The sequence below is a fragment of the Oncorhynchus clarkii genome, chromosome 4 (genome assembly GCF_045791955.1).
Source record: "Oncorhynchus clarkii lewisi isolate Uvic-CL-2024 chromosome 4, UVic_Ocla_1.0, whole genome shotgun sequence".
In the NCBI taxonomy this organism is placed as follows: Eukaryota; Metazoa; Chordata; class Actinopteri; order Salmoniformes; family Salmonidae; genus Oncorhynchus; species Oncorhynchus clarkii.
The window spans coordinates 72,160,602-72,174,600 of record NC_092150.1 but is presented as its reverse complement, the minus strand read 5'-3'; the positions used below and the strand labels follow the sequence as shown (position 1 = coordinate 72,174,600).

Genomic DNA, 13,999 nt, shown 5'->3' with positions numbered 1-13,999 from the left:
TTATATTTGTCAAACATGACTGGCGTTTAGCCTATATATATGTAATTAAAAGTCTCATTAATGTTTGTCTACATTTTCAGGCACCTCCCTCATGTTAGCTTGGTCTGGATATGACAGGCTGTAGCCAATACGCATAGGCTATAACCTACTCTTTGACATGTAGGCTAATTATTTATGTACATTTACAGTGCCTTGCGAAAGTATTCGCCCCCCTTGAACTTTGCGACCTTTTGCCACATTTCAGGCTTCAAACATAAAGATATAAAACTGTATTTTTTTGTGAAGAATCAACAACAAGTGGGACACAATCATGAAGTGGAACGACATTTATTGGATATTTCAAACTTTTTTAACAAATCAAAAACTGAAAAATTGGGCGTGCTAAATTATTCAGCCCCTTTACTTTCAGTGCAGCAAACTCTCTCCAGAAGTTCAGTGAGGATCTCTGAATGATCCAATGTTGACCTAAATGACTAATGATGATAAATACAATCCACCTGTGTGTAATCAAGTCTCCGTATAAATGCACCTGCACTGTGATAGTCTCAGAGGTCTGTTAAAAGCGCAGAGAGCATCATGAAGAACAAGGAACACACCAGGCAGGTCCGAGATACTGTTGTGAAGAAGTTTAAAGCCGGATTTGGATACAAAAAGATTTCCCAAGCTTTAAACATCCCAAGGAGCACTGTGCAAGCGATAATATTGAAATGGAAGGAGTATCAGACCACTGCAAATCTACCAAGACCTGGCCGTCCCTCTAAACTTTCAGCTCATACAAGGAGAAGACTGATCAGAGATGCAGCCAAGAGGCCCATGATCACTCTGGATGAACTGCAGAGATCTACAGCTGAGGTGGGAGTCGTATATTGCACAAATCAGTATCAGTCGTATATTGCACAAATCTGGCCTTTATGGAAGAGTGGCAAGAAGAAAGCCATTTCTTAAAGATATCCATAAAAAGTGTTGTTTAAAGTTTGCCACAAGCCACCTGGGAGACACACCAAACATGTGGAAGAAGGTGCTCTGGTCAGATGAAACCAAAATTGAACTTTTTGGCAACAATGCAAAATGTTATGTTTGGCGTAAAAGCAACACAGCTCATCACCCTGAACACACCATCCCCACTGTCAAACATGGTGGTGGCAGCATCATGGTTTGGGCCTGCTTTTCTAAAGCAGGGACAGGGAAGATGGTTAAAATTGATGGGAAGATGGATGGAGCCAAATACAGGACCATTCTGGAAGAAAACCTGATGGAGTCTGCAAAAGACCTGAGACTGGGACGGAGATTTGTCTTCCAACAAGACAATGATTCAAAACATAAAGCAAAATCTACAATGGAATGGTTCAATAATAAACATATCCAGGTGTTAGAATGGCCAAGTCAAAGTCCAGACCTGAATCCAATTGAGAATCTGTGGAAAGAACTGAAAACTGCTGTTCACAAATGCTCTCCATCCAACCTCACTGAGCTCGAGCTGTTTTGCAAGGAGGAATGGGGAAAAATGTCAGTCTCTCGATGTGCAAAACTGATAGAGACATACCCCAAGCGACTTACAGCTGTAATCGCAGCAAAAGGTGGCGCTACAAAGTATTAACTTAAGGGGGCTGAATAATTTTGCACGCCCAATGTTTCAGTTTTTGATTTGTTAAAAAAGTTTGAAATATCCAATAAATGTCGTTCCACTTCATGATTGTGTCCCACTTGTTGTTGATTCTTCACAAAAAAATACAGTTTTATATCTTTATGTTTGAGGCCTGAAATGTGGCAAAAGGTCGCAAAGTTCAAGGGGGCCGAATACTTTCGCAAGGCACTGTACATACACTTACTTTTTAAATAACAGATGGTGCTCTTATTTACAAAGACGGCCTACTCTGGCCAAACTCTAACCCGGACGATACTGGGCCAATTGTGCTCTGCCCTATGAGACTCCCAATCCCAGCCGGTTGTGATACAGCCTGGAATTGAACCAGGGTCTGTAGTGACACATCTAGAACTGAGATGCAGTGCCTTAGACCGCTGCGCAACTCAGGAGACCATATGCTTACTTACAAGCCCTTAATCAACAATGCAGTTTTAAGAAACTTAATTGCTGTGATGAAGAAAATGCTGGAACAATTAACGACAAAACTACATCACCCTCAGAAAAATATCAGAATCAGACAACAGAATAGCTACTTAACAGAACAGCTACTGCTTTTCAAATCAATTTAATTGGCTACTTTGGTTAATGGCCTTGGTGCCCTGGCAGATGGCCTTGGTGCCCTGGCAGATGGCCTTGGTGCCCTGGCGGTTTGGGCAACTCTTGAGTGCCAAATGACCTTGCCCCTAAAATCACGAAATTCCAGCAGTGGCCCAGGGACACCAATCATCCATTATTATTTTTTTTATGTTTCCACATGTCCTGACTTATCATCAGGTGAATGATAATGGCAAGGAGAAATAATCAACATTTAAAATGAATAGATTTGGTAGGTCGTTTTTCATTATTTTGACCTCCCCACATTACAATTGGAAGAGGAGGTGTAAACTCTAATATAGCCTATTATCTATAAAGGTAATTCCAAAGTCCAAACACATTTAAGCAACAACAAAAAAATGAAAAAGAGCAGCTGTTTTGCTGGTTAAACAAAGGTTAGCCATGTGTTGGCAAAAATGTATGTCCTAGTCAAGAAAGCTTACCAGCCGCACTGGTATTCTATTTATTCACTGGTGCTTTTTGTATTTAACCAGGCAAGTCAGTTAAGAACACATTCCTATTTACAATGACAACCTTTTTCACCATCTCAGCTCGGGGATCCGGTCTTGCAACCTTTCGGTGATTGGCCCAACGCTCTAACCACTAGGCTACCTGTAGGCTACCTGCCGCCAAGTGTAATTGGCTCCAAAGAGTGTAATTCGCGCAATATTAGGTGTTGAGAAATAAAGTTGACATCATTATAAAGAAGACATTCTCCTTTTTTTATACTGTAGGTAGCCTATGTAATTCAAAATGTATTTATTATGTTGTTGCTAGCGATATTCATTAAAACATTGGGGAGGAGGGAAATCTACTTTTTTTGTGGACCCCCTACAGTACAGGTCGAACACTCCTGCTGAAGCCTGAAAACCCGGTTTTCGGATGTTGTGGCAAGAACATCATATTTTTCGTCAGGTTGTGACGCAATGCTCTGGACAGCTGTGCAGTTTCCGACAGTCACTTCTACTTTCACTCGCCCCCAAAGCGTACATAGTCTGCCTCACTGATGCCAATCTAGCCCAAACTAAACCACTCCTCCCAGTTCCGATATCTTTTATTATTCAAACTGAGCTGGAAACCTGCTAGACCACCAGGGATTCTGGGATCTGGATTCTGGGATCTGGATTGGGCATGGCTGCAGGTAAATAGGCTTCACTGTCCCCTTTCACCTGATATTTCAAACTAACTCATCTTCATTCCAGAGTCACATGGTGGTTTAGTGCTAAAGTTAGCCATGCTACGCCTAGGTGGGAGCATTGTTCTACGCCGCCGTCAGTCAACACAAATCATCCTGAAGTCGCACTGAAGTCGGATAGGATGTTGCGGCACTACGGGGGGCCTGAGTTGGAATGAAAACGTGTTATATTGGTAGCCTACATCATAACAGAACAGGTATGGTGCTCTGCCTTCAAAGCTTTTGTTTGTCAGGTGAAAAATGATCAAACTGGTTTAGATGACATTCAGACGTCATTGCTGGGATGGAGAAAATGCTGTAACAATGAAGGATAAAACTATAACACCCTCAGAAAAATATCAGAATCAGACAATATATCACAATCTTATTTGTTGGAATCAAGAGGGAATTTCTTTTGGGATTTCTAATAGCAAATAAACATTCAACATCTTTATTTTATCAATATCTTGATGACAATAATATCTCTCAATGCTCGAGACCTGAGCAGACACTACTGCCTCTTTTGTCAATCTGATGAGGTAAAACACATTTTTAGATTAGCCCATAAATCGGATAATAACCAACTCTGTAAAGAACTTGTTTGGTGAGAAACGCCACCCACAACTATTCTCTGGTTAAGACGTGTGAATGCTGCTGGGTATGTCAGACCAGAAGGAGTTTCAGTAACAAGGACTCTTTTCTAAAACAGGTATGACAACTTCACGGTCTCTGCGTGTTTATTTTTTTATTAAAAAGTTTCTTAATTGATCAGAGTTTAGGATAAATCTTTATTTTAATATTCATGTATTTAATCTCTCCTGGACATAAAGGATGACAGATGTAGCTGTACCAATGATTTAGACCGTTTGGAATTTTATGGAGAGCTACTCTCGCTCCGACCAATGAATGAATGCGATCATGCGCAGCTGGCAAAAATAATTGCTGTCCTTTATGAAATGACAATGTTGATGTAAAAATGACCAAATAGACTGACCGTGTAAAGCAAAACTAACAAAACTATTTCTTATGGTGAACCTGAACAATCTAAATAAAATCTGAATGATCGCAAACCCCAACAGAAGTTGGATGTGAATTGCGTCCACTCCAGGAGGCTGCACAACTCCCTCCGGTAAAACGCCTTCTACAGCGCATTTGGTGACAATAACACAGCAAATTACATTGGTTGTCGCTCAACTAATAAAGTCTATGATTTGACATTGTGAAAGCCATTTTACAAGCATCTGAATGCTGATGTAGGAATAGCCTATTAGAACAATTAGAACAGGGATATGCCTACCTCTCGTTGGCACGAGAAACTGTATGCGCCCAGTTGTTATCTGATAGTAATATGCAGCTACATGCATAACAGTTTGAACTGAAGGAGAGGAGCTTCAATTCAGTCGTAACAGATAAGAGGTATTTTTCAAAATAAACAATATGAGGAAAAACACCTGTAATGTTTGAATCTGTTTTCTGACCGATTCATGCTTAATTTGGATTGGTTTAGGATTCATCACTCCAGAGAACCGTTTCCACTGCTCCAGAGTCCAATGGCTGCAAGCTTTACACCACTCCAGCCAACACATGGCATTGTGCATGGTGATCTTAGGCTTGTGTGTGGCTGCTCGGCCATGGGAACCTGACGAAGCTCCCGACAAACAGTTATTGTGCTGATGTCCCTTCCAGAGGCTGTTTGAAACTCGGTAGTGAGTGTTGCAACTGAGGACACAATTTTTCGCGCTACGCACTTCAGCACTCGGCGGTCCTGTTCTGTGAGCTTGTGTGACCTACCACTTCGCAACTGAGCCGTTGTTGCTCCTAGACGTTTTCACTTCACAATAACAGCATTTACAGTTGACTGGGGCAGCTCTAGCAGGGAAGACATTTGATTAACTGACTTGTTGGAAAGATGGCATCCTATGACAATGGCACATTGAAAGTCACTGATCTCTTCTGTAAGGTCATTCTACTGCCAATGTTTGTCAATGGAGATCGCATGTCGGTGTGCTCAAACGGGTGTGGCTGAAATAACCGAATTCACTCATTTCAAGGGGTGTCAATGCAGTGTATGTATTTAGGCTGCTGTCTGTCTGTTTTGAAAACATTAAGAACACTTTCCTAATAATGAGTTGGACCCTCCCGTTTGCTCTCAAAACAGCCTCAATTCATCAGAGCATGGACTCTAGTGGGTGTGAAAAGCATTCCACAGGGATGCTGCCCATGTTGACTCCAATGCTTCCTACAGTTGTGTCAAGTTGGCTGGATGTCCATTGTGTGGTGGACCATTCTTGATACACACAGGAAACTGTTGAGTGTGAAAAACCCAGCATCTTTGCAGTTCTTGACAGAAACCAGTGCGTCTGGTACCTACTACCATACCCCATACCCAGTTTCTTAAAGTCTTTTGACTTTCCCATTCACCCTCTGAATAGCACACATACACAATCCATGTCTCAATTGTCTTAAGGCTTAACAATCCTTCTTTAACCTGCCTCCTCCACTTCATCTCCACTGATTGAAGTGGATTTAATAAGTGACATCAATAAGGGATCATAGCCTTCGCCTGGATTCACCTGGTCAGTCTATGTCATGGAAAGGGCAGGTGTTCTTAATGTTTTGTACACTCAGTGTAAATGTGATGATGTTGATAGGTTTATCTCTAACAGCTTTGCTATCACCCAGTCATGGTGAACATCCAGGACCACCAGCAATAGTTTTTTTGTGTGTGAGTGATCATGTCTACACCTCTATCACCTCCTCCCCCTCTCCTTCTCTCGCCCCAGACCCAGCCATGAGGGACCGTCTGAGCCACATGCAGGAGCTGTCCCAGTCCAATGGCCATGTGGAGCAGATGGACTATGCCGAGTCCGGGGAGTCCGTCTCCGGGGACTCCATCAATGTGGACCTGGAGGAGGAGCTCCCTCACCAGGCTGTGGTGTGGGACAATACCCCTGAACTGGAGGAGGTCTTCTCCCAGTCCCAGCAGGTCCACCGTGAGGTCCAGCTTATCCGCCTCGAGGTCAAACGCCTACGTGAGCAGAACTCACGCGTGCTCCAGGGCACCACTAGGATGTCAGTCGTTAAGAGAGACTCCAACGCCATCGCAGCTGACATTAAGGCCCGTGCTGAGGGTGTGCTGACGTGCCTCAAGGACATGGACTCCACAGTGCGGGAGCTGGAGGCAGCGCATGGCTCCAACGCTGCCGTGACTCGCATCGCCAGGACCCAGTACGCCTGCCTGAGCAACAGCTTCCGTGATGCCATGTTCGACTACAATGAGACAGAGATGAGCCACAGGGAGAGTTGCAAAGCCCACATTCAGAGGCAGATGGAGATCGTGGGACGGGAGGTGACTGGTGAGGAGGTGGAGGAGATGATCGAGACAGGCCAGTGGAATGTCTTCAATGAGAACATCCTGTCAGAGGGTAAGACAGCGCGCTCGGCGCTCAACCAGATCGAGAGCCGCCACCGAGAGCTGCTGGACCTGGAGAGCAGGATCCAGAGCATCCATGAGATCTTCCTGGATGTGGCTCTGCTGGTGGAGGAGCAGGGCCCCATGATGAACACCATCCAGACCAATGTCCAAAAAACAGATGTGGCCATCCAGGAGGCACTGGTCAAAATCAGCAAGGCCAAGCGCCACAACAAGAACAACCCCTTCAAGAAGATGTTCTGCTGCTGCTTCCCCTGCGTCAAATGAGGCAGAGACTGAGGAAGAAGACTGGGCAGTGTTGTAGTACTCAGTCCGGTCTCAAGATGGTCTTGTCTCGGTGTCCTGTCTTGACTTGGTCGTGGACATTGAGGACTCATAATTTCTTCCTGAGACCAGCCGACACCAGCGGAGTAAAAAACTCAGAATTATCCGCTTCCATTCAGCTAATTCATAGATTTTTTGTAGCCTTAGTTATCTATCATCTGTTAGAAAACAGTCAAATCTCGCTGAACCCTCCTATCAACCCTACTAAATCAGAACCCTCCTATCACCCACCCTTGGATACCAATGGCAATATATACTTTGGAAGAGTCTGTGAAATAATTATATTATTGCCTTTTTTAAATATGCTTTTCAGGCACTGAAGTACATCTAAATCAACATATATCAATGCCTTTCTAGAATAAGAAAACACACGGTTATTTTCTGCCTTAGAAATGTTTGTTTTCTACCCTCCTATAGTTAATTCCCTCTACCCTTAACAGTATATAACCTGTGAGATAATAATGATTAAATTAAAGTGTACTTTATTGTTGTTCTCTGTCTGAACATTAAATCCACAACTTTAAACGAGAATAAAATTAAGAATACTTTTTGTCAAGAGTATTTTGTACACAAGCACAATGTCACATTTACTTTTGACTACCAGTCACAATATAGTTGACACAGAGTATGGTCTCTCTTTGTCTCTCAAATGCAATATACTTTAACACAATGAGTCTCACCGTAGCGCTGGTGCAATCTGGACTTCTAACCCATTTTAAACATGTTTATTTTCTCTATGACCTCACAAGCTACACAAGAGGCGTTAGAAGCTAAGGGGTTATTCTACATAGAAGATCATAGGAAATCCCAGGACATAGTATCTATAACACTGTAATAAGCTCACAAACTCCAAACTCCACACAGTTGTCACTGACTAGCTGGATATACATTTCCCTCTGAGCAAACCATTTCTGCACTTACAGCATTCATATAAATTCATTATGATCAGGTTTTTTCTTTGGCAGACTTAATTTTTTTGATTGATATTTGTCAATAAAACCTGTGAATGCAACTGTTTTTGTGAAATTGTTTTGTGCTATACTTGCAGCCCTGGTTGTCCTGAAAATTGTGAGGATAAATATAAGGATAATGAAAGTAAAATAAATGAAAAGCCCATTTTTGCTGGGGTCTCGGGACAGATACTGTAGGGTTAATGGCATGAATGGCAGGTCAATGTTGCTAAGTGATACACAAAAACAACAGCAACAACAATAAGAATAGTAGCTATTAGCTTTAATACTAAACCCACATAATGTGCTGCAAACTCTATCACATCAGACCTTTCCCCAAAAGTATACAAAGCAACTATGCAGAGGTTGTTGATTCTGCTCTTCACAAGTCCTCATTGTCAGCCCTAGCTATGTAAACACAGTTCCCAAAAACAGCACTAGAGCTGTATTGGAAAACCCCTGTATGTTTCTCTGTCTCTCTCTGTCTTTCTCTCTGTCACTCTCTCTAAAATCCTATTTGCCCAAATAATGCATGACCATTACGCGTTGCCACAAAGATCTGAATTGACCAGCTAAACAGAGCGCCTTATCTTTACAGTTCAATACAATCACCATGATGTCCCCTATGTCCAAGACGCTGTTTGAGATAGACGAGAAGGATGCATGAATTACTCAAAAAACGAGCGCTTAACCCACCTAAGAAGAGGGTGTCAATAGCACAGAACCAAGATGCAACTGCTTTGAATATCATGGTCTGTCTGTGCAATTGACCTACTGGACATTTGCCTTTAGAACAAGTCATATCTAATAGGAATAATGACGGAATGATATATTTAATAAAAAATGTATTACATAGACTGCTGCGCCACTACAGACCCGGGTTCAATCCCGGGCTGTATCACAACCGGCCGTGATCAGGAGTCCCATAGGGCCCCAGCGTCGTCCAGGTTTGGCCGGTGTAGGCCGTCATTGTAAATAAGAATTTGTTCTTAACTGACTTGCCTATTTAAATAAATACAAAATAATGACTGAGTATCACTCTCCATATTTTCAAGCATAATATATATATATGCATGTGTATATGTAGCAGTAAGGTCCAGTAGGTAAAACGTCTGAGGGGATTTTCCCTCCAACAGCAGTGTGTTGGTTAGGATAAATAATCATTAACAGGGAATATACTCACACTTCACTGAGCTGGTGTTAAGAGAGAGGACAGCAGTGTCCAGGGCCACACACACGCGCACACACACACACAAACACACTATTTCTCTTATCAACAGAAACACTTCACATCACTGCATGCTGAAGACTTCAGCTGGGCAGTCGTTTTAAACTATGGATTCTAACATTGATCTCACTGCAGTCAAACAGGCCTGGATCACACACATAGGCCTTTATTGTGGGTGTGTCCTTGTGTTTTATCACTGATGTTTGTCTAAATATGGCTAGGACGTTTGTCAGATTTTCTAGAGATTTTGTGAGAATAAGATGGCCTGAGAGTGTAATTAAAACTTGTCTCATCGCACTCTAGCGACTCCTCAACTTTCAGCTTCATTAAATAGTACCTGCAAAACACCAGTCTCAACGTCAACAGTGAAGAGGCGACTCCAGGATGCTGGCCTTCTAGGCAGAGTTGCAAAGAAAAAGCCATATCTCAGACTGGTCAATAAAAAGAAAAGATTAAGATGGACAAAAGAACACAGACACTGGACAGAGGAACTCTGCCTAGAAGGCCAGCATCCCGGAGTCGCCTCTTCACGGTTGACGTGGAGAGTGGGCTAACTGCCGGAATGGATATAACCACAGGCAAAATCCTTGAGGAAAACCTGGTTCAGTCTGCTTTCCACCAGACACTGGGAGAAGAATTCACCCTTCAGCAGGACAATAACCTAAAACACAAGGCCAAATCTACACTGGAGTTGCTAACCAAGAAGACAGTGAATATTTCTAAGTGGCCTAGTTACAGCTTTGACTTAAATCTGCTTGATAATCTATTGCAAGACCTGAAAATGGTTGTCCAGCAATGATCAACAACCAATTTGACTGAATTTAATTAATGTAATTTCATTTAAGAATTTTGAAAAGAATAATGGACAAATGTTGCACAATCCAGATGTGAAGAGCTCTTAGAGACGTACCCAGAAAGATTCACAGCTGTAATCTCTGCCAAAGGTGCTTCTACAAAGTATTGACTCAGGGGTGTGAATACTTATATAAATTATATACTTCTGTATTTTCAATCAATTTACAAAAAATTTGAAAAACATGTTTTCACTTCGTTATTATGGGTTATTGTGTGTAGGTAGATGAGTGAAAAAGACAAAGTAAATGTAATCCATTTTGAATTCAGGGTGTAACACAACAAAATGTGGAATAAGTCAAGGAGTATGAATACTTTCTGTATGTGATCGTATACAAATGTAAAGGTACTGTACGTGATCGTATACAGTAGCCCCCCCCTCTGACCATCCACTCAAGAAATAAACTGCTGAATTTAGATGGTGATCCCTGGTATAGAGTATATGCACACAAACACACACCATCATCATTCTCTGCTACACTTTTTAAACAGAGGGAGGCAGTGCAAGGCTCCGTGTCAGTTTCATGCATTAGTTTCAAGACAAGTAGACAGGTAAACGTAACATAGTAAATGTAGATCCGGGACACTCCAATTAGAATGATATGTTACGTTGAGTTTGGCATGTATTCATTTCTGGATGTCCATCATCCATTTTGTATGATATGTTAGGAATTACAATTTACATATGTTACAAATTTGCAAAACGTATGATGTGTTATGAATTCCAATTTGTTGTAGCTAACATTAGCTTGAGCTATGTGGCTAACGTGAGCTAAGATAGGGGTTAAGGTTAGGGGCTAGATTAAAGGGTTAAGGTTAGGGGAAGGGTTAGCTAACATACTAAGTAAATCAAATCAAAGTTTATTTGTCACGTGCGCCGAATACAACAGGTGTAGACCTTACAGTGAAAAGCTTACTTACAGGCTCTAACCAATAGTGCAAAAAAAGTGTTAGGTGAACAATAGGTAAGTAAAGAAATGAAACAACAGTAAAAAGACAGGCTATATACAGTAGCAAGGCTATAAAATGCCTTAGGTAACCTTCTATCTTATGTAACCATAACAAACGTAACATATATGATACTAATTTGAGTGTCCTGGATATACATTTTACTATGTTACGTCTAGTCTATGAGACCAGGCTGCAACCAAGCATTTCGTATTATTCTGTACGTAAATCTGTAAAACTCCATTTACATTTGTTATGTTTCGTATGGTATGTATTAATTTGTGGATGTCTATCACCCGTTCCATATTATATTTTACGAATTACAATTCGTATTATATGTTACGAACTTTCAAAACATACAATATGGTACGAATTTGAAAAATGTATGATATGTTACGAATTCTAGCTAGGTGGATAATGTTAGCTAGCTGGCTAACGTTAGCTAAGGAAAGGAAAGGTCAGTTGTACAACTGAATGTATTCAACTGAAATGCTCAGGGGAAGAATGACAGATTTTTATCTTGTCAGCTCTGGGATTCAATCGATGCTCCTACCCACCAGGCTACCTGTCACCCCTAGGCTAGGGGTTATGGGTTAGGGTTAGGGGGTTAGCTAAAAGGGCTACAATAAGGGTTAGGGGAAGGGTTAGCTAAAAGGGTTACGGTTAGGGGAAGGGTTAGCTAACATGCTAAATCCAGTAGTTGCAAAGTAGCTAAAAAGTAGTAAGTAGTTGAAAAGTTGCTAAATTGCTGAAGTTGTCCGTGATGTGATTTGAACTCGCAACCTTTGGGTTGCTAGGTGTTCGTTTTTGCCATATTTTTCTTATGTAACCATATCAAACGTATCATATCAAACTAATTTGAGTGTCCTTGGATTTACATTTACTATGTTACGTCTAGTCTATGAGACCAGTCTGTGTGAGAAGGACAAGATCACTTGACAGGCATTGGCTAATAAGAATTGAGATATCTGAGTGAGCCATGTGAGTGAGAGGTGCTTCGGATCGTGGTGATTGGCAGCCATACTTATTATATTCAGCCCAAAGGTACAACAGCCACTTTGGCCGCAAGGCATGGATTCTTTTACGGGGCATTACGGCCACACAAGGGGGCCGTTGATGCCGCTGGGAAATTCGAGGCCGGGTCCCCCCTGGGCAAGTAAAGGCTGAAGACCCCTGTTCTAGTTAATAGGCTATGTTAGAGTTTACACTTCCTCTTTCAATTATAATGTGGAGAGATCAAAGAAATGAAAAACTATCTACCAAATCTATTCATTTTAAAATGTTGATTACTTCTCCTTGCCATTATCATTCACCTGAATGCCGGTCCCAGGATCGCCGGTTTGCCCGGGCAAGGAAATGTTGAATACCCCCGCTCTATCATGATAAAGTGTGTTGGCTGTGCCCATTAATTGCCCACAGCTGATCTTAATGAGTGCTTGTTTCCAATGAAATGGTGTCTGGTGTCTGTTTGAATAGACTAAAACAGAGAAGAGGAAGCCAAAGCTTTAACTCTCGCTGAAATCTGTCCAAAATAAGCCCAATGCGTTTCTCTGGCCTTATTGGGACAACAACTCCCATTGCTAGGCCGGAGACATGAGCATATCATCATTATATACCGATCTCTGACTAAAATGAACAGCTTGGTATGCTTAAAAACATGGCATGCTACTCCATCCTGGTGGAGTACAGAAGATCATGCATTTGAATCTCACTGATGTCATGTCACAATAAAAAGGAAATGTGTTCTCATGATTACTGTCTAAGAAAATAAATGTCTATCTGTGCTTGGAGTTTAAAAAAGTTAACCCAAAATAACCTAGCAGTGTTATTAAAAGTGTTATTGAAGGTTTTAAAGAATGTATTCAAAAATCTCCAAATAACCTATAATTTCCATTCTCAGTGTTAATAAAACTTCCCAGGGAAACTTTCAAGGAACCAGAGTAAAACGTTCTCATAACCTCCCTGCAACCTAAAAATAAACATTCCCAGAACATGCTAAATGTTCACTTCTGTTCTCAGAACATAAATAATATGTCTTTGTTCAAAACATGTAGACCTAATGGTTTCATAATGAGCTGCATATCAGATTTTAGTTTGTATGTTATTTTGGTGTTCATTGTGCATGAATCATCTTCAAAGTGGAAATCTGCAGTTGCAACATACATGGACTGGCCACCCCTCATAGCCTGGTTCCTCTCTAGGTTTCTTCCTAGGTTTTGGCCTTTCTACAGAGTTTTTCCTAGCCAACGTGCTTCAACACCTGCATTGCTTGCTGTTTGGGGTTTTAGGCTGGGTTTCTTTACAGCACTTTGAGATATCAGCTGATGTACGAAGGGCTATATAAATAAATTTGATTTGAAATTTGAATAGCAATAGAGAATGGAAATGCTACGTAAGCCCTGCCCATCGCACCTTTCCCTCTCTTTCTTATCTCCCTCTACACTCTCATGTAATTGCAGGGCCACAGCACACAGCATTATCTGCTGGCTGACTAAATGATTGACAATCAGTGAATCACTTACTTCTCTAGGAGAAATACCACAGAGTTTTTTCCTGAATAAAGTGAGAGAAAAAACATTGACTTGGAAAGCAGACAATTGATATTAGGTAGAAAAAATATATAAAAATATACAGACTGGCAGGTAAGTTAAAATAGACTACATACATAGGCTTAAGCCTATAGGCTACTGATTGAAACAAAATGAAATTCAAGGAAATCCTTGAGCTATTGATTGTTCTTGTCCTGGTCTAACCTCACATATCTATTTGGAGGTTGGTTAACTCAGTTAAACCTAATTAGGTGACCAGTGTGGACGGTCCTAATGTAAAACGTGAGGGAATGGGAGTGTTT

General features: G+C 41.4%; 1 protein-coding gene across 3 annotated transcripts; it reads left to right on the top strand.

The window, feature by feature from the left end:
- Window positions 1-3,246: 3,246 nt before the first annotated feature.
- On the top strand, window positions 3,247-8,111 carry LOC139407827 (syntaxin-11-like). 3 transcript variants are annotated; one of them, XM_071151694.1, is made up of 2 exons: window positions 3,247-3,380; window positions 6,197-8,105. In XM_071151694.1, exons 1-2 carry the CDS (start codon window positions 3,371-3,373, stop codon window positions 7,111-7,113), a joined length of 927 nt encoding a protein of 308 aa, XP_071007795.1. In that variant the 5' UTR covers window positions 3,247-3,370; the 3' UTR covers window positions 7,114-8,105. The 3 variants fall into 3 exon arrangements, with proteins under 3 accessions (XP_071007795.1, XP_071007794.1, XP_071007796.1); XM_071151693.1 differs by lacking the exon at window positions 3,247-3,380 and adding an exon at window positions 3,457-3,631 and having other exon boundaries at window positions 6,197-8,111; XM_071151695.1 differs by lacking the exon at window positions 3,247-3,380 and adding an exon at window positions 4,107-4,122.
- Window positions 8,112-13,999: the final 5,888 nt, after the last annotated feature.

Excerpts from the sequence above, each read along its gene's own strand:
- LOC139407827 (XM_071151693.1), top strand. The coding sequence starts at position 3,589 with ATGAAAACGTGTTATATTGGTAGCCTACATCATAACAGAACAG. Across the intron at positions 3,632-6,196 it reads CCTACATCATAACAGAACAG|ACCCAGCCATGAGGGACCGT; the intron begins GTATGGTGCTCT and ends CTCTCGCCCCAG.